We start from the raw sequence: 17,738 nt of genomic DNA, 5'->3' as shown, positions 1-17,738 counted from the left end.
TACCTTCTAACACTAAAAAAAAAAAAATAAATAAAATCTGGCTGTCTCCGCACTGGTGTGGCCCACCTGACCCCTACGCGCGGCGTCAGTCCTGCTGGCTCTGCACAGGCAGCGGCTGGGACACACTCACCCAGTGCACGCTTCTCCTGCCTTTTCGCTGTGAGCGCCCAAAGCTGAAGAGCAGAAGGCGACGCGGGAGGCGGGTCGGGTCTCCGGGTACAGCGAATTTGCGATTTATCCGGTTTCTGTCCCCTGGCCGGGGTCTCGGGAAGAGCCTCTTATTTTGGGCCATGCTGAACTCGAGTCAGGAGGGTACGCAGCGCCCGAGTCCTGCCTGGATGCCTAGTGCGGTGTGCTGTGGGCTCCCCGTCTGCGCTCGGGGGAGGTTTCTCTTCGGACAGCCCTGGGCCCCTTCGCTGTGGCGTTTCCGCTTTCAACCACAGGCCTAACTCGGTCCAGGACCATCCCGCGCAGGGGGCTGCCCAGGGGCATCCCACTCTCCCTCCCAGCGCTCCCCCACCCCCCACCCCGCGCGGAGCTGGAGCGCGGAGTTTCACGCGCGGCGATCAGCGCCGAGCTCGCAGCTGAGTCCCAGGACGGGACCCGAGGACCTGTGTGTGGCTCTAGGGGAACCTGTCCTGGGGCCCAGTGCACACACAGCGTCCGTTCTGGGCTGGCTTGGATTGGACCAGTTAGAAAGATCCGGCTGGGTCCGAGGCGTCGTTCGAGCCTTCCGGCCGCGGGCCGGGCTGTTCGACGCGCCTTTGCTCACAGTGGCCACTTGGGGTCGCACTTTATGCCTGTTTGAGACTCGCAGCCGGCTGCCGCCGCGATCTGCTAAATCGTTACAAAACGTTCAAACAAAAACAGGGTCGGTTCCCCAGCAGCCGAGAGCCACCCGGAGCACCGTCCTGAGCTGGCCTCAGCCCCAAGCCTCGGGAGCTCAGGGTTCCGTGCGTCTGGCTGGGGAAAGGAATTCAGAGCCTTTGGGCCGATTCTTTCCCCTCTCCCTTCATCTTGTGCTTTTGTGGGTAGGGTGAGCGCGGGGAGCGGCTGGGCAAGGGGAGTCCTATCTCCGGGCTCGGCCACCGCACCCGCCAGGAGGGCAACGGCCCCTGCTTGGCCCGAGGAGGGTCCCCTGAGCCTGAGAATTGGATTTGAACACAACTCTTAGAGCCGCAAACCAACCCCCAACACAAATACGCGCAGACCTGCAGAAACACAGGCAGGCACCGCACACACTCTTGCGGGCCCGCAGCCGCGCGGCGCACGGAACGTCCCCCACTGGGCGGGGGACGCTGGGGAACAAAGGGCCCGAGAGGTGTCGTCCCAGCGCTCCTTCTGAGCCTCCGTGGGGGTGACACGGGCTGGAGGTGGAGGAGCGAAGGGTAAAGAGAGAGGAGAGCGCACTAAGGGGTGGAAGGGGCGGCCAGGCCTACGGGGGGGGGCGCGCCCCGAAGGCGAGCGGGCGGGGGCCGGGGCCCGGAGGGTGTGGGGGGCTGGGCCCGGGCCCGGGCCCGCCGTTCCGCTGGGCTCCAGCCCTCCGCCAGGCCTCCGCGGCTCTCCGCGGGCTCGGGCCGCCGGTCAGCTGACGCGGGGGGCGGAGGAGCTGTCAGGCGCGCCCCGCCCTGCGCCGCCGGGCCGCGGGGGCCGAGCAGCCATTGGCCAGCACGCTGGGCCGCCCGGGCCCCCGCGCCCCGGTGACATCAGGAAGGCGATAAAAGGCAGCGGCGGCGCCGGATCCAGCACAGCTGCACCGCCGGGCTGCGAGCGGCTGCGATCGAGAGAGCCCAAGAGCAGGAGAGCTAGAGAGCGAGCAGCGGGCGCTTGCCCGGCGCCTCCCCTCCGCCCAGCCGCGCGCCCCGCTTTGCTTCTCCACCCCTCCCGACTCGGCCCGGCCCCGGCGCGGCCACAGCCGCGAGCTCTGGGGCGGCGCGGGCAGCCTCGGGACTCTCCGGCGCGCCGCCGCGTCCCCAGACAAAGGCTTGGCCGGCGGCCCCGGCCCGCTGCGCCCTCGGCTCCCCGCCTCCCGGGCTCGCCGCTCTTCGCCCCCGCTCTCGGCTCGGCGCGCCCCGGCCGGCCGCAAAGTTTCCCGGGCGGCAGCGGCGGCTGCGCCTCGCGTCAGCGATGGCCGCGGAGCTGAGCATGGGGCCCGAGCTGCCCACCAGCCCGCTGGCCATGGAGTACGTCAACGACTTCGACCTGCTCAAGTTCGACGTGAAGAAGGAGCCGCTGGGGCGCGCGGAGCGCCCGGGCCGGCCCTGCACGCGCCTGCAGCCAGCCGGCTCGGTGTCGTCCACACCGCTCAGCACGCCGTGTAGCTCGGTGCCCTCGTCGCCCAGCTTCAGCCCCACCGAACAGAAGACTCACCTCGAGGACCTGTACTGGATGGCGAGCAACTACCAGCAGATGAACCCCGAGGCGCTCAACCTGACGCCTGAGGACGCGGTGGAGGCGCTCATCGGCTCGCACCCAGTGCCGCAGCCCTTGCAGAGCTTCGACGGCTACCGCGGCGCGCACCACCATCACCACCACCACCACCCGCATCCGCACCACGCATACCCGGGCGCCGGCGTGCCCCACGACGAGCTGGGCCCGCACGCGCACCCGCACCATCACCACCATCACCAAGCGTCGCCGCCGCCGTCCAGCGCAGCCAGCCCAGCGCAGCAGCTGCCCACCAGCCACCCTGGGCCTGGGCCGCACGCGGCCGCCGCGGCGACGGCGGCTGGCGGTGGCGGCAGCGTGGAGGACCGCTTCTCCGACGACCAGCTCGTGTCCATGTCGGTGCGCGAGCTGAACCGCCACCTGCGGGGCTTCACCAAGGACGAGGTGATCCGCCTGAAGCAGAAGCGGCGGACCCTGAAGAACCGGGGCTACGCCCAGTCGTGCAGGTATAAACGCGTCCAGCAGAAACACCACCTGGAGAACGAGAAGACGCAGCTCATTCAGCAGGTGGAGCAGCTTAAGCAGGAGGTGTCCCGGCTGGCCCGCGAAAGAGACGCCTACAAGGTCAAGTGCGAGAAACTCGCCAACTCCGGCTTCAGGGAGGCGGGCTCCACCAGCGACAGCCCCTCCTCTCCCGAGTTCTTTCTGTGAGTCGTGGCCGGTCCCGGCCCCCGCCCTTGCCCCGGCCCGGACTCCCCGTCCCGTGTCCCCAGCCCCGGACTCCCCCGGATCCTGTCCCTGCCACGGCCCCAGCCTTGACCTGTTTGACTTGAGGGAGAGGGAGGAAGGGCGCGCGGGACGCGGGCGACGGGAGGGCGCGCGGGCAGGCAGGGGACCTTGGCCAAGGCGAGAGCGGCTCGCGCCAGCGCCGCCTCCTAGACTCGAGCAGAGCCAGAGACAGACGAGGGGGTGGGAAGTCCCGGAGCAACTTTTCTCCAGGCTGGAGGGCGGCAAGGCATAGTCCCGAGGAGTCGCTAAGGCCGTCTGGAGACTCCTGGCTTTCTGAACTTTGCGCGTTAAGCGGGGGCCGCTGCCTCGCGGCCCGGAGCGCAGTCCAACCCAGGAAGAGAGCAGCGAGGAGAGGAGAGGAGAGGGACCCTGGCGTCCCAGCAGGCGCGAGGCGAGGCTGAGCGAAGGAAGGAAGGACAGAAGGACCTGTCTGTCCAGGGTCCGGAGAACACTGGCTCTCAGCCCCGAGACGCGGGCCTCAGTTAGGACGTTCTGCGCGCAATTCTCATCAGTTTTATTGCCTGCTCGATTATATAGAAAAAATACGAAAATCTGCATTAAAAATATTAATCCTGCATGCTGGACATGTATGGTAATAATTTCTATTTTGTACCATTTTCTTGTTTAACTTTAGCATGTTGTTGATCATGGATCATAACCCCCTTGTTTCTTTGAGTGAGAAGGGATGGCAGTGCAGAAACTCCGGCGGCTGCTTGCCGGGTTTCAGTCCCGGCTGTCGGCTTGTAAATACCCGCCCCGCCAAACCGCTTAGAGAACGTGGCAGCAAGCTGAGTGTCTTCGTTTGGGTTTATTATCATGGCATTATTTTTTTGTAAGTAAAAAAAAAAAAGTTCTGGGCATTTTGCATCAGAAAACAACTTTGTCTTGGGGGGCACCCTTGGAAGTTGCGTGCTTTCTCCCCTTTCCTGTCTCCATTCGGTCCTCTTGTCCCTTCCACTTCGGTTTTCAATTTTGTTGGTGTTGAGAGAAAGAGGACTGGGGTCCCAGCTCCTGAGTACCAGGGCAGGGCAGCCGTCCAGTTCCGAACCCCAGAGCAGCCGGGGTAATGTCTTCACTCCCACCTTGTCTTTTGGCGAAATTGACACCCCTCACTAGAAAGGAAAGGAGAACAGATCTTATTTGCTTTTTAATGCCATCCGAATCACCCCAGGGTCCCTTCAAAAGCCTCCAGGCCCCTGCTAATTGCTGTGGCTGCCGAGCTTTTAGGGTGAGCGGGCTTGGCCAGCCCTGACACTTCCCAGTGGTGAACTAAACTTGTGTTGAACCAACCGCCACACTCAGAAAGTACCGGAAACCCAAACATTGGCAAGTAATTTTGCAACTTTCAAGCGTGTCCTTTAGACCAACACGTTATGTGTGTTTTTTTTCCCTGCTTTTGAAATAGCAGGTGAGTTATTGGTGGTGTCCCCCCCACACCCCCTTCAGTTGTATAGTAGTTATAGGGAAAATCTGGGTGTTTTTCTTTATTACTTTTTTTTTTTCCTGCAGGTCAGTAAAAGGATTTAAGTTGCACTGACAAAAATACCAAAATGAAAGCGTATTTTTTAGTTCCCATTTGAAATTGCTGGCGCTGCTGGCCGGATGCATTTTTGAGTTTGTATTAGTTGATAAATTAACAGTAATAACAAGATTGTATGAACCGCATGGTGCTTGCAGTTTTAAATATTGTGGATATTTGTCCTGCATCAGAAACGAGCTTCGGTTTTTACGGATTCAACTGTGTTGAAATCAAATTTGCTGCAACAGAAATTTGTTTTTATTTCATGTAAAATAAGGGATCAATTTCAAACCCTGCTTATGATATGAAAATATTAAAACCTAGTCTATTGTAGTTTTATTCAGACTGGTTTCTGTTTTTTGGTTATTAAAATGGTTTCCTATTTTGCTTATTAAAACCATGGAAATGGTGTTTATTTAGAGGATTCCGCGTTCGCCTGACTTTTGACTTTCTTCCCTTTCCTTTTTAAGAGTTGCATCTATTTGGGGACACTCTCACTCTCCCTGGCCAATGGAGAAACAGACCATGTCTGGGCAAATCCCTCCCTTGCTTTTGAGTGTGTATGTACATGAGCCTCACATGTGTTTCTGCTTCTCACTCTAGGTAGACACCTCATTCAGGAGCCAGTTTGTGAGCTGAGAGGGGGCACACTTTTTCGGGGCTTCAGGCTTGGCGATCAGGATGGGCCTGCTAGCCTGCCAGCTCCGAGGCAGAGATTGGCCGATCCCTAGAAGCCGGAGCCTCCTGATGGGGAAGCAGGGTCTTTTTGGCAATCAGGCTCAGGTGGCCCTGTCACTCTGGCCCTCTTGTCGGGGCTGCAAGGCTCTCAACTTTCTCCTGCCCAGTGCATCTTCCTGCCCAGAGTGAGAATGCCTGCCTGCCCTGAGTGGAGGCCTATGCCCCCTTCCCCAGGGCTTGCAGAAGCAAGTGGAATCCAGCACCAGGTTTTGGGGCAGAAGCCCCTTCAGACAGGAAGCCCTTCCTTGTGGACCTGTTTTTTGGGGGGTGGTGTGCCCTGGGCACACATGCCCCTCAGGCCTGGAGCCCTCAGACCCACAGAAGGGCACTGCATGGCTGGACCAGGATTTCAGTGACTCTCCAGATTGGGGGCCAGAGGGGGTTTGGGGCATCATTCTGGTACAGCAACTCTGACTGCAGACTGGGAGCTGGGCCCAGTACCTTTCCTTTGCCAGACTTAGAAGAGTCAAGATCTCCCACCTAGGTTACCCCCAACCGCCCCCTCAGCCTTTTCGGAATCTTGTCTATAATTCAGAGTTGGCCTCAGATATTTCTGAGAGTCAGAGTGGGATTCCCACCCCCCACCACCCCTCCCAAATCCAGAAGGATCCTCTGTTCCTTTGGCAATGGCTGGGTCCAAGGGGCTTCTGGTCTCCTCAGACCTAATACCTACAGTCCCAGAGACCCAGCCTTCCAGCCCTGGGGTTCTCTGGCCCAGGGTTTCTAACATGGAACTTCGGGACCGAATGCGGAGGTGTAGAGACCCGGGCTGCGAGCCCCAGCCTGAAGCTAGAGCCGGGACGAACTGGGGAGAAGGAAGCAAAGGCTAAAACTAGCAGGGAATAGATTTTGGCCCGGGATCCCTGGAATCCTGGGGATGGTGGTCGGGGTTTGGCAAAGACAGAGCAGGGAAAAATCCCAAACATAAGGAAGCAAATACTACCAGCAGCGATTTACATTTAGTAGCGCTTTGGTGTTGTTCAGTAGCAGTCAGAAGTTCTAGCTTGAATTAAATTCCAAGACCCGGTTCATTTCACTAACCCGGAGATGTGCCTGGCCGGGAAGGCTTTGGCTGTGATCAGGGAGGAGGATGGTGGCTGAGTCTGGCTGTGAAGTAGCTCTACCCGAGTGCGCATGGATGAAGGAGTAAGGGGGTATGATTAGTTGTAGTTGTGTGTGCAAGTGCACACGCTCAAACTTGCTAAGAGCATGCCCACAGGTACAAGTGTATCCCCTGTGGGGCGAAAGAGGTCTCGGCCGGGCTGAGCACTGGAGGAGCCTCCTGCTGCTTGGATCGGGAGACCAAAGGGGATCACCTTGATTCCATGTAGTGGAGGTCTGACTCCCTTCGGAATAACCCCAAGCGGACTGGCTGGCGTCTCCCACCTCTAGAGTCACCTGGACTCTGCTTGAACAGCCTCTGGGCTGGGGAGGGCCGCAAACTCCGACATTGGTTTTCCTTCTCCAGAGCACAAAACACAGACACCAACCCAGTGCCGACCAGCATCTAGGATGACACGGTGGGTCAGGCCGTTTCAGAGTGACCAGTTACATCTCTGAGAAGCTGACCACCCCACCACAGAGTCCCACTGACACACTGACACACAGATACACAGACACCCACACCCAGCACCCAGACGGGTGCCCTCGCAGGCGCCCCGTGTCCCGGCACCAACCTATTATTTGAGCGCCCGTCGGCCCGGGACGCTTGCAGGCTCGAGCCGGGCAGAGCCGGCAGCGCACCGGAGGAGGCCGGGACCTCGAGAGACTCCGGGGCGGGCAAGCCCCGGCCACGTCTCAGCCCGCAGCCCGCCGTCCGGACCCGCCGCGACAGCGCAGAGCCGGCGCGCGCGAGCTCAGGAAGAGCGAACTGGGTCCCGAGGCCGTCCGGCCCGCGCCAGCCCCGCGGCGCCCTGCAGCCCGCCGGCTCCTTTCCGGTCCCCACCGCTCCCCGCGGCTCGCGGGCCCCTCGCGATCCTCCGCGACCCCGGGGGCAAAATCCTCCCAGCGCCTTCCGCGCCCGCACAGGTGCCACGCAGCCAGGCCGGCGCCTGCACTTGGGGACGCACGCCGAGTCGGACACACACAGCCACCGCGACGCACGTGGGGGGCACACACGGCGCCCCGGGAAGGTGGCTCGCTCCAGGCTGAGCCCCTGGCTGGGGCGGCCCGCGTCAGGCCCCGGCCGGAGCGAACTGCCCTCCCCCCAACCCCCAGCTGCTCTGGCCTTGCGACCCCCGGTCGGCACGGGTGTGCGGGAGGCTGTGCCCGCGGGATCGGCCGCCGCCACCTTCCGCGAGGGGTCGGGGATGACGCTCCGCGCGGCGTCCCGGGAGCCCGGGGCCCAGACCCTCGCGGCGGGGGTGGCGGCGTCCGCCCGGCTCGGCGGTCTCCCGCGGCCTTACTCTCTGCCATTTCCCTTTCCTGCAGCCCTTCCTCGGTAAACTCTTCACTTCGGAAAACTTTGTCCCTGCATTTTTCCTCCCAGTCCCTTGGGCCTTTCCTCCAGGCGCCGCCAGGCGAGGAAGGGCTCCGAGGGGCTCCGAGGTGTCGGGTAAGTGCGGGGAGGGGCGAGGGCCGGGAGATGGGGTCTGGGGCCCCGAGCCTCCTCCGCGCAGCTCCCGGCCGGGGCCAGCCGCTCTGGGCTCTTGCCCTGACGGCTTCGGCTCCCCAGCCTTCCCTTGCATCCGACCCGCCAGCAACAGGGCTGGTGGGGACTGACCTCCAGCAGGGCCCCCGCTGGCGCTGGCGAGAGAGCGGACCACCCCGGCTGTCGGTGGCAGGAGCTGGGGAAGCTGGGGCCGGGCCCTAGACCCAGACCCCTCTTTTGGTCACAGCCGGGCTTCCTTCCTTCGGTCCAGGGTCTCTGGGCATTTTTGTGGCAGGACCAACCCGGGTCCCTGTGAGAGGGGCCCACCTCCATCCCACACACACTCTAGTTGTACCTGTCCTCTCGGGCTCGGAGTGGGTGCTGCCCGGAACCCAGCAGCAAGGTCATTTGGCTTTTTCTGTGACTAGAGCTACGGCGTCTGCCAGGCCAGGCAATTCACCCCCGGCCCCCCGCCCCCAGCCACCCACCCCTACTCCTCAAGTTCTTTCTCTGTGGGCCCCGGGAAACAGCTGGGTCTAGAGATTCCAGTGGGTCCCTTGTACGCTTACAGATGAAATACCTACCCCCCCCCCCCCCCCCCCCCCCCCCCCCCCCCGGGCGCGCTTCTGAGCCCCTCTGTTTTCAGAAAGGAAAACCCAGAACTGGCTTCTTGCGTAACCCTTCCCTGTACAGCCTACAGTCTGAAGGCCTGGCCTCTCCTCCCAGAGATAGTAGTGTTTGGATTTGTTATGTAAGGAAGGGAGGATTAGAGATTTACTCTGCCCCTCCTCCCCCCACCAAAATAAAAGTCCTCAAAGGGCGCCTTTTGTAGACGGCGATCTTTTCCATCAGCAGCCCTCCTAAAAGGAGTCAGTCTGGTTAAAAGAGCTGCTCCCAAGCTTGGGCCCAGCACTGTGCCCTCCGGAGACATGCCAGCTTGCATGGAAGGGAGAGTCCCTGGTCCAGGCTGAACCTGGTTGGCGGAAGAAGCCACCATAAGGCTTCCCAGGCTGGTGCTTACCTGGCTGGGAGGACTAGCTTCCTGTTGGAGAAGGCTGCTGGCCCCCTCTGCTGATGCTGGAATTCTGTCCCTTCTGCAGTTTCTGCTCCTGTGAGCAGGCGTCCAGGCTACGGAGAGCAGTCCTTTCAGCTGGGGAGCACACAGTCCCTGGGCCTTGCACGCCTGCACCATGTCCTACCGGCTGTTTCCACGCATCTTCCTCATATCTGAATGCCCTTCTCCACTGTGCTACACATATTATCTTAAAAGATGCGTTTGGATAAGAGAATCAGAGCTAACTGTTCTCACTTGCAAGAAATTTAAATGTAGGAGCTAAGTTGTGTCTCCAATTTGGAAAACCATCTAAATTATTAATAAGGGCTTGTTCCGAAGCATAACTCCACGCTATCTGCCCCTCTGCATTCTTTGCATGTGAAGTTGTTTTCCTGTAAAATAGCAGCTGCTTCTTACACATTTCCTTTTTATTTGTATCAAAAGGGGGATGCTGTCCTAAGGCTGGAAGAGCAGCCACAGAGGCAACGGGAGGAGGCCTGATACTTTCTGGAAGCCAGGTTCAGTGTGAGAAGGGGGCAGAAGTCCACAAATTCAAAATTTATGTCACTGTGCTTTACCTTGTAGAGCTCTGTGCGTTTTACTACAGTTTGTACTCCTTCCAGTAAATAGATGGGGGAGGGGGGAAGCCTAAAGGATTCTCATTTCAGAGCTGGAGAGAGCAAGGCAAGGCATCCAGCCTGGCCTATGACTCCCCCATCAGGAATCAGGAGCTCACTTTCAAGTTCCCTTGTTTCTTCTGATGTCACTTTCACTGCCTTGACTGCGAGGATTTCCCACTGAGTTGGGGCCCTGGGCCAGGTTTGGTCTGGGGATTCAGCTCTGCTTTCCCTGAGTGGGCAGCAAAGGGCTCATTTCCCAACGCAGGGCTTGGCATCTGCCCTCCTTTGTGTCCTGGGAGCTGGAGCCTGGTACACATGCCCCTTTCCACAGACAAGGGGCAACCAGGTCACGGAGCACAAGAGATGTGGCCAGATCATGAGGTTAGTCCTGTTACGACATTTCACTTACCTCTCTGAAGTGTGCATTACTCTCGTCCATGCAGATCAGAGATGGAAAAGTAGGCCCAGAGTAGGTGCCTCTTGCCCAGTGTCACCCAGTGGCAGACCTAAAGCTTGAGTCCCCACCTATCTGATACCAAAATTTGTATTTTTGCCACTAAACTCCACAAGTTCACAATCTCTTATCTGAAATACCCGGGGGTGGGGGTGGGGGGACTTGGGGGAAAATAGGGAGGGGTGGGACATAGCCCTTTCTTGGGGTGGAAGTTTCCTTTCTAATTCAGGACTAACCTCCTGATCTGGCCATAGGGTAGTCGCTTTCTTGGGGGTGTAATTACTCTTCTCCCTCCATAATGCTCCCTGCCCAGACACGGAGATGGGCAATGGGCACTTGGAGATCCAGCAAGACAAATATGACAAGGGGGTTGGAGGGAAAACTATAGCTCTATCTCCCATTTCAATCTCTCACCGAGAAGCCAGCAGCTTATGGTGGTCCTGGTGTGTGTGTGGGGGAGCATTGCTTGCTTGGGCATTGCTAGCCTGGGACATTGGTGCTTTTCATAATTCATCAACAAACCCCTCACCTTTCATGTGTTCTCAGTTGAACTTTCCAGTAAATGGATCATAATTAGCAGAGCAAATATCTGTAGAAGAAGCAGTCTCTAGGTGAGGCAATTTTGATGGAATCATCCTTAGTTTAACCACAGCTGTTTCTGGTGTCATGTGGAAACGTTGGACCTGCACACAGATATGCTTATGCCCTTAAGGCAGGCACATGCATCAACACAGATGCAACTCATGCTGATACGCACAGAGGCAGGCATGTAGGTGCCCATGCTTAAATCCGCATGCACTTATCTGCTATGTATATGCACTCTTGCACAGCGTGCACAAAATGCACACAATGATGCATATCCTTGCATGGATTTATACTTCCATTGAACCACAGCGATTATGTATCTATAACTCTCACAAAATGCATACGGGTCCATGCACATCTTCCTATGCTCACATGCACTGACATACGTGCATTGTGTATCGAACGCTTGCCTTCACATTCATTCGCACAGAAGCACCACGTAACGAGTGAAATGTGGCACTGGCGGGGTTAATGGAGGCCCAGGCTCCCATAAATATTTATATGAAGCACTCAAGATCTCATAGTGAGAGAGGAAAGCTCTCCCCACACGCCCCTGTAAATCACGCAGCTGCTGCGCGTTACCTGTCAGATCGAGGCTGTGCGATCATGCTTGCTTCGGGAGGGTGCCCACGTACTCGCGGGCGCACACGGCCCTCTCCGTGCCTCGTCAGACATCCCAGCAAATGTGCCCACGTCGGTCTCCACTCCCAGGATTCTTCTGGGAGCTTCGAAAGGAAGCATTTCAATGCTGTTGCTGCTGCAGGTGCAGAGTTGAAGGGGGAGCAAACGCGTTGTCCTTATCTGAGACTTGGCGTCTCCAGTGCAGACAGAAGTTATCCTGGAGAGACAGCACATGGGGGCCCGGTGAGCAGGTGGGCGCAAGAGCGAGGTGGGGGTCCCAGGCTGATCCAGGTTTGCTATGGGGGGGCTCCAGCTTCTGGAGCTGCTCTGACCCACCAAAACTTTGGGTCCCAGGAGCCCAGTGTCCCACTTCTCCACAGCTGCTGCAATCCTGAGTTCGGCGAATACTCTTCTTCCAGGCCTGCCACCCAAGACTATTCACTCAATCACGGAACAAGTATTTGTTGTGTGTCTTCCATATGCCAGGCATTGTGCTAGGTGTTGGCAATATAACAATGAGTAAAACCAGAAATCCTCCCGGTGAACAAATCCTCATAGAGTTTACGATCTAGTAAGAGAAAGAGTGAGCAGTTAGGTATTAAACTAATCAGTGCCCAGTTTCAAAAGGAAAAAGCAAGCTGGACCTCTGAGAGCCTCTATACTACAATGAAGCTTACATAGACTGGGGAAAGAGTGGTCAGGGAGGACTTCCTGGAGGAGGTGATATTTGAGCTAAGATATGAAACCTGAATACGCATTACCCAAATCAAATGGGTAGGGGAAGAACCTTCTAGGTCTAAATTTCTTTCTGGAATAGGCTGATTATTCTCTTTGCTCAGGATATGTGCTTGCGCTATTCCCTCTCCCTCCACCATCTTCCCCAGATAAAGCTGCGGCAGACTCCCTCACCCCCTTTACCTCCTTGCTCAGATCTATCTCTCCTTCTTGATGAGGCTTATCCTGACCACCCTACCTGATCTGGCAAACTGCTCCCTCTCTCCTCCCTGGGCCCTCCAGACCTGCCTTATTCTGCTCTGTTGTTCCTTTTCTTCTTCCCCCCCCCTCCCTGCACCTCTCCCATAATGCTAATCACCTTGGAACACTGGATTATTTATTCATCTATTGCTTACTTTCTGCCTTTTCCTGCCAGCACATAAGCTCTGTGAGGTCCATGTTTGATGGCTGTTTGGTTCACTAATGTTCCCAAGCACCATGAGTGGTGACTGGCATTGGTTAAGACCCCAATAACCCAGTAATTGGCTGAATGAATATGCATTGAGTAAAATGTATTTAAAGAGGAAAGGGGTAATTTCTGTGAAAGCATGGCTTTGAGATCCTGGCTATCTATCTGTCTTATCTAACTTTATCCATCTATGATCTGTCTATCATCTATATCTATCTAGTTTTTTGATACTCCTTAAAATAAATAGCACTAATTTCTTAAAAAGGATAGTTTGCGTGTCATCCACCAAAATCATATCCCTCAGTGGGGCACTTTGGGACACATTCTGGTATCTGTGAGGAGAGAGGCTGACATCTGATATGAGAGGCAGGTTGGGGGGGGGTCAGTGGGTGGGACAGAAGGGAGGGAAGGCTGGGAGGGGGCCTGAACAGAGCTCAGTCTCATTGTTTCCCCTTAGATTCTTGGTGGGTCTTTGAAGAGAAAAAGGCAGGGGTGGGTGGATCAGAGATGGGTCTTGTTGGGATTCAGAGGGCAGGGAACAAACCAGCTTCCCTCCTGTTTCTGACCACCCTCCCTTCCCCAATTTATCCCCTCTCCCAATCTCCTGCAGAAAAAAAAGGCTTCTCTTCCCCCCTTCCCTGTTGCTTTCTGAGCTGAGAAGAAAGCCTCCTAAATACTTTGTCCCCTTGACAAGTTATTTTTAAAAAGAAATAATGTCTCTAAATCTAACATTTGTGATGATTTTTTTTTTTTTTTTAAAGAAAACACTCTACAAATCAACAGCTTTCTTCTTTTAAGCAATTGGTGAGGTTTGGAGAGCAGGCTGCTTGGTAAACATACTTGATAAACATCCAGAAAAGATTGTATTCAGTGTCCTCAAGTCAAAATCAACCTTCCCCAAGCTCTTGCTTTGTGTTTCATTGATTCAGGAAGAGGCTTTCTAAAAGTGGAACGCAGATGAAGAGAGGCTGACACGGTTCCCGAGGACATTTCTTGTGTGTAATCGGGGCTGGGAAATGGAAGCGTATCAGCGAGCAGCCCCCCGACCCCACCCACCCCCTTGCGTTCTTCATGACTTTTGGTTCTTTACCTCACACTGGAAGGAATCCGGCATCAGGGCCATTTCACAGCTAGGTAAATAGAGTCGGGACTCTTGTTTCCAAGCAGAGCTGGGAGAGAGTGTGTCTCCAGGTGGCAGCTAATACCACCGGCCAGTGAGCTCCTCGGGTTGGTTCATGTTGTTCTAGTTCTTGAGAAAGAAGCCGATTTCTTGGGGGCAGATCTGCTTTCATATCCCCTTTGTGATGCCTGCTTCTGGCTTTTTCCACCACTGCACCTCAGTTTGGAATGTCCCCACTTTGTTCTGGGTCTGTTCCCAGAGTCTCATAAATTCGCCTTCCAGGCCCCACCCTAGACTGGCCCCTCTCAGGCTGCCAGAGTCTTCTTCCAAAAACTTACCTCTGGTCTCGTCACTGTCTTGTTTGCAAAATCAATAACCCACTAGTTTGTCTTTGCCCTGAAAGAGAGCAATGCCCCAAATTCCAGTTCCACCTAAATCGTGGCTTTGGCAGTCCAAGATACTGAGCCAGATTCTGAGGGGATTTGGGGAAGGTCAGAGGGCAGAAGCAAAGCACAGAGCCCCTGGGAAGAGTCTGTCCTGGCCCTCAGATGAGAACCTTAAACGGAACCCCTATTTGCCTGCCTGCCCAGCTTCTGTCTCCTTCAGGGTCAACAGAGAGTGACCTCTCCCTGGGTTTTATACTTTTATATAGTAGGAAAGTCACACATCAGTTGGATTACAGACATCATATATCTAAAAGACTTTCCTTTTGCTTGAGATCTCCACAAAGGTTGGCTCCGTGGGGTTCTCTTGGGTGGCCCTCCTTCCTTGTTCTGTTTGCCTGAGGGAGGAGAGTATACCAGAAAACCAAGAAAGGTCCAGAAGCCCTGCTCTCAAAAAGTAGCTGCATTGGTTTGAACCTGATGAAATTGTTGATATGTAGTAGATTCATTCCTCAGATTACAGACCTGTGAGCCTGAAGTCGGTTCCTGGGACTCTGCCAGGGCATATCATAAAAGCGATGGTTTGTGGGTAGCAAAAGCACTTGGTGATTACTAGGACCCAGAATGGGGTCACTAAGAACATACCACGTCAGAGTCCTCCTGTTTCCATCTTTGAGAGGTAGACCAGGGGCTGTGGTCTCAAAGGTCCTTATTTGACAAACACTTTCCATATGTCTGGCACTTAAGTGTTTCTCAACTAGTAATTCATGTAACCCTTATACTAACTCTGTGAGCCAGGGGGATAGCGCTACCCCCATTTGCTGGATGAGGAAATGGTATCATCACAGAGAGGTTAAACAACTTGCCCAAGAATGCACAGCTAAATGGCAGTGCTGGGATTCAAAGGCAGGCAGTCTAATCCCGAGTCTGTGCTTTCCACTCTTACAGTGTGGAGCTGGGGGTTGGATGATGAGTGAGAAAGAATTTGCAACTGGCTGAAAAATGCTTCTGGGATTTTATTCAGTGGAGACTTGACTCTGAGAGGAGAGCACCCCCCCTACCGTTCCAGACCACCAGGCACCATCTTTTTGAGCCACCCGGGTTCCACTGGGGACATTGCTTTCTTTTTTTTAATTCTTTTTATTGAGATAAAATGAACACATAACTTTATATTAGTTTTAGGTGTACAACATAATGATTTGGTATTTGTATATTTTACAAAATGATCACCATAGTAAGTCTAGTTAACAGCCGTCACCATTCACAGTTATAATCTTTTTTCTTGGGATGAGAATAGATGTTGCTTTTAAATGAATTTTTCTGAGGTATTGGCAACTAGTCCTGCTCAGAAACCATCTATGGCTCCCTATCACGCCCAGGGCCCTTTCCAAATTCTTTGGCCTGGCCTTCAGGGCCCCGTGCCGCGAGCCCTTGCCCCTCCATCCTTCACTGAACATCCGGTGCTCCGGCCACCCTGACCCCAGCACCTGCCTTGGGTTCTCTAGCCTCCCCACCTTGGCCTGAGCTGTTGCCCCGTGAAGTTCTCTGCCGCCCATCGTCCACTCCTCTCTACATCACCTCCTTTTCAATCACTTCTAGGCCACAGATGCCAAAAGGAAGATACTGTCTTGTTTCTGAAATCCTCACTGGAGCTGGAGTGGGGGCCTGGCAGAAATTTGGGCCGTGGAGCCAGGTGGCCCTGGGTGTAGACCCTGCCTCTCCTCTTCCCTACTGGGGGGACTTAGGAAATTCACTTCACCTCTCTGAGCCTCTGTTGCCTCTTGCTAAAATGGGGAGTATGTTGCCTTCTTCTGGCTGTAGGAGGGATGGGTGGGGCACAGCTTGTCTGTGGTATCTGAGGGGTGCTGGGGACGCAGGGAGCGCCAGCTGCGGTGATGGCCGGCTGGCCCGGTGGCTGTCGCCCCGGGAAGATGCAAGCTCAGGAGAGGGCTGGGAAGGAGATGGGACATCAGGAAATGCTCCCAGAAGCAACTTGGAAGGATAGACTTAGCCGCAAGCCCAGACTCCCGCATTGCAGCTGGGAGACTGTCAGGCAGGTCTAACCGGTTCCTCTGGCCAGGATCTCGGGCTGAATTCACACTGAAATTGATTGGCAGGGAAGGCCCTGGAAGGCGGTGTGCAAACCCCAGCAGGAGCTCCTGGGAAGTGGGATTTACAGCTGTGAATGTACTGTGGGAAAGAAGCTGGAGTTTCAGCCCTGAGTGCGAATATTCTCACCCCCACCGGCTCTTTCCAGATGCTCAGAGCCCAGGGAGCATTGAGTGACAGGGCTTGCCAACATTTCCTGGCATGGTCGCAATGCAAACTTGCCGCCCACCCAGGGAACCACTTTTTGGAGAGAACATCTTGAGTCTTTAGGCCGAGGGCTTGGGTCCCTAACTTGGTGACAACACAGTTGGGTTTTTGGAAGTTGTATTTGCGTGAGTCCGTGTGGGATGAGTGTGTCCTGGTACATATGTGTGCGTGTGCCCACGGGCTCAAGGAAGAGTGGTGTGCACACGTGTACCCAGCCACAGAAACACAGTGTGCCTCTGGGGTGCAGATGGGGGCCCTGCAGTCACCCCTCTGCACCCATCGGCCCTGCAGTATTGGAGAGCTTGCTTCCATCTCAAGGTGTCAGGTTTTATATCAGCTCCACGGAACTATACTCACGTCAGGGTTAAATCTCTTTCGTGCCTGTAGAGCTCCTGGCGCAGTTTCCTGATGCATAGTAGGTGCTTGATAAACAGTGGTGGCTATTCTTACCGCATCGTAAATCTAATTAGTAATACTGTCGGTAGGAGTGCAGACTCTGAAACCAGAACACCAGATCCAGCACACGCTAGCTGTGTGATTCGGAACGAGCTACTCAAGTGCTCCCTGTCTTGGTTTCTTCATCTGTAAAATGGGCTGATGATGTTTGTAGCTGCCTCACATGGTGTGTCATAGAGCGCTCGGAACCGCGTCTGGGAGATACGCAGTGCTCTGTGTGTTAGCTCATGCCCACCATGACCTCCACCACCGTCGTCCTCCTCATCATCTTCACTATCCTGACCATTGCCTTGTTGGCCATTGTTGGTAGCCACTTACTCCTCCAGAGGAGAATTTGCTGGTCGGGAGACTTCTACGGCACTCCAGGCTCAGACCTTCGAAAAAGGTTGGATGAAGTCACCAGGGCCCGAATTTGAGTCCTGCCCCGCTGCCCCCCACCCCCGCCCTGGCCCTTCTGTTCACGAAGCACTGTCAGCTGTGGCCTGTCCCTCTCAAAGCGCTGTGGGTGGTGACTAGGCAGCGGGCCCTCCAGTCCATAGTCTGCCTGCTGGTGATGACACCTGGCTCCTTCCCAGCCAGGAGGGATGCAAGAGCCTGGCTGGCCCAGCCTCCTGGGCCCCGAACAGCTGACTGCTGTCCACTTTTGCCTCCTTCTGAAGGTTCTCTAATCCAGGCCTCAGGAGGGCAGGGGCCAGCCTTCTGCTTCTGACCCAGGCAGGGGGTTCTCACTGGGGCTGGGGAGGGTCCTCACCCTGTCACCTGGGCAAGGGCCCAGATTCTGCAGACTGTTAGCTCTGGCCCGAAGCTCCGACTCTACTACCCGGGTGAGGAGGCCACCGGGGGGGCCAGGTGGCCTTTCTGAGCCCCACTGCCCTCATTTGCAGTGTGGGTGCCATGCTATTGATCCGGGAAGGCAGTGAAG

General features: G+C 56.0%; 1 protein-coding gene across 1 annotated transcript; it reads left to right on the top strand.

Moving 5' to 3' along the window:
* The first annotated feature begins 1,736 nt into the window (after positions 1-1,736).
* On the top strand, positions 1,737-5,035 carry MAFB (MAF bZIP transcription factor B). Its single transcript, XM_045885767.3, has one exon. It carries the CDS (start codon positions 2,128-2,130, stop codon positions 3,097-3,099), a length of 972 nt encoding a protein of 323 aa, XP_045741723.1. The 5' UTR covers positions 1,737-2,127; the 3' UTR covers positions 3,100-5,035.
* The last annotated feature ends 12,703 nt before the right edge of the window (positions 5,036-17,738 follow it).

This window comes from Mirounga angustirostris, unplaced genomic scaffold (assembly GCF_029215605.1).
Source record: "Mirounga angustirostris isolate CCGP_5_RB_7025 unplaced genomic scaffold, mMirAng1.0.hap1 SCAF_10, whole genome shotgun sequence".
Taxonomy (NCBI): Eukaryota; Metazoa; Chordata; class Mammalia; order Carnivora; family Phocidae; genus Mirounga; species Mirounga angustirostris.
This window is presented reverse-complemented; position numbering and strand designations above follow the sequence as displayed.

Excerpts from the sequence above, each read along its gene's own strand:
- MAFB (XM_045885767.3), top strand. The coding sequence starts at position 2,128 with ATGGCCGCGGAGCTGAGCATGGGGCCCGAGCTGCCCACCAGCCCGCTG.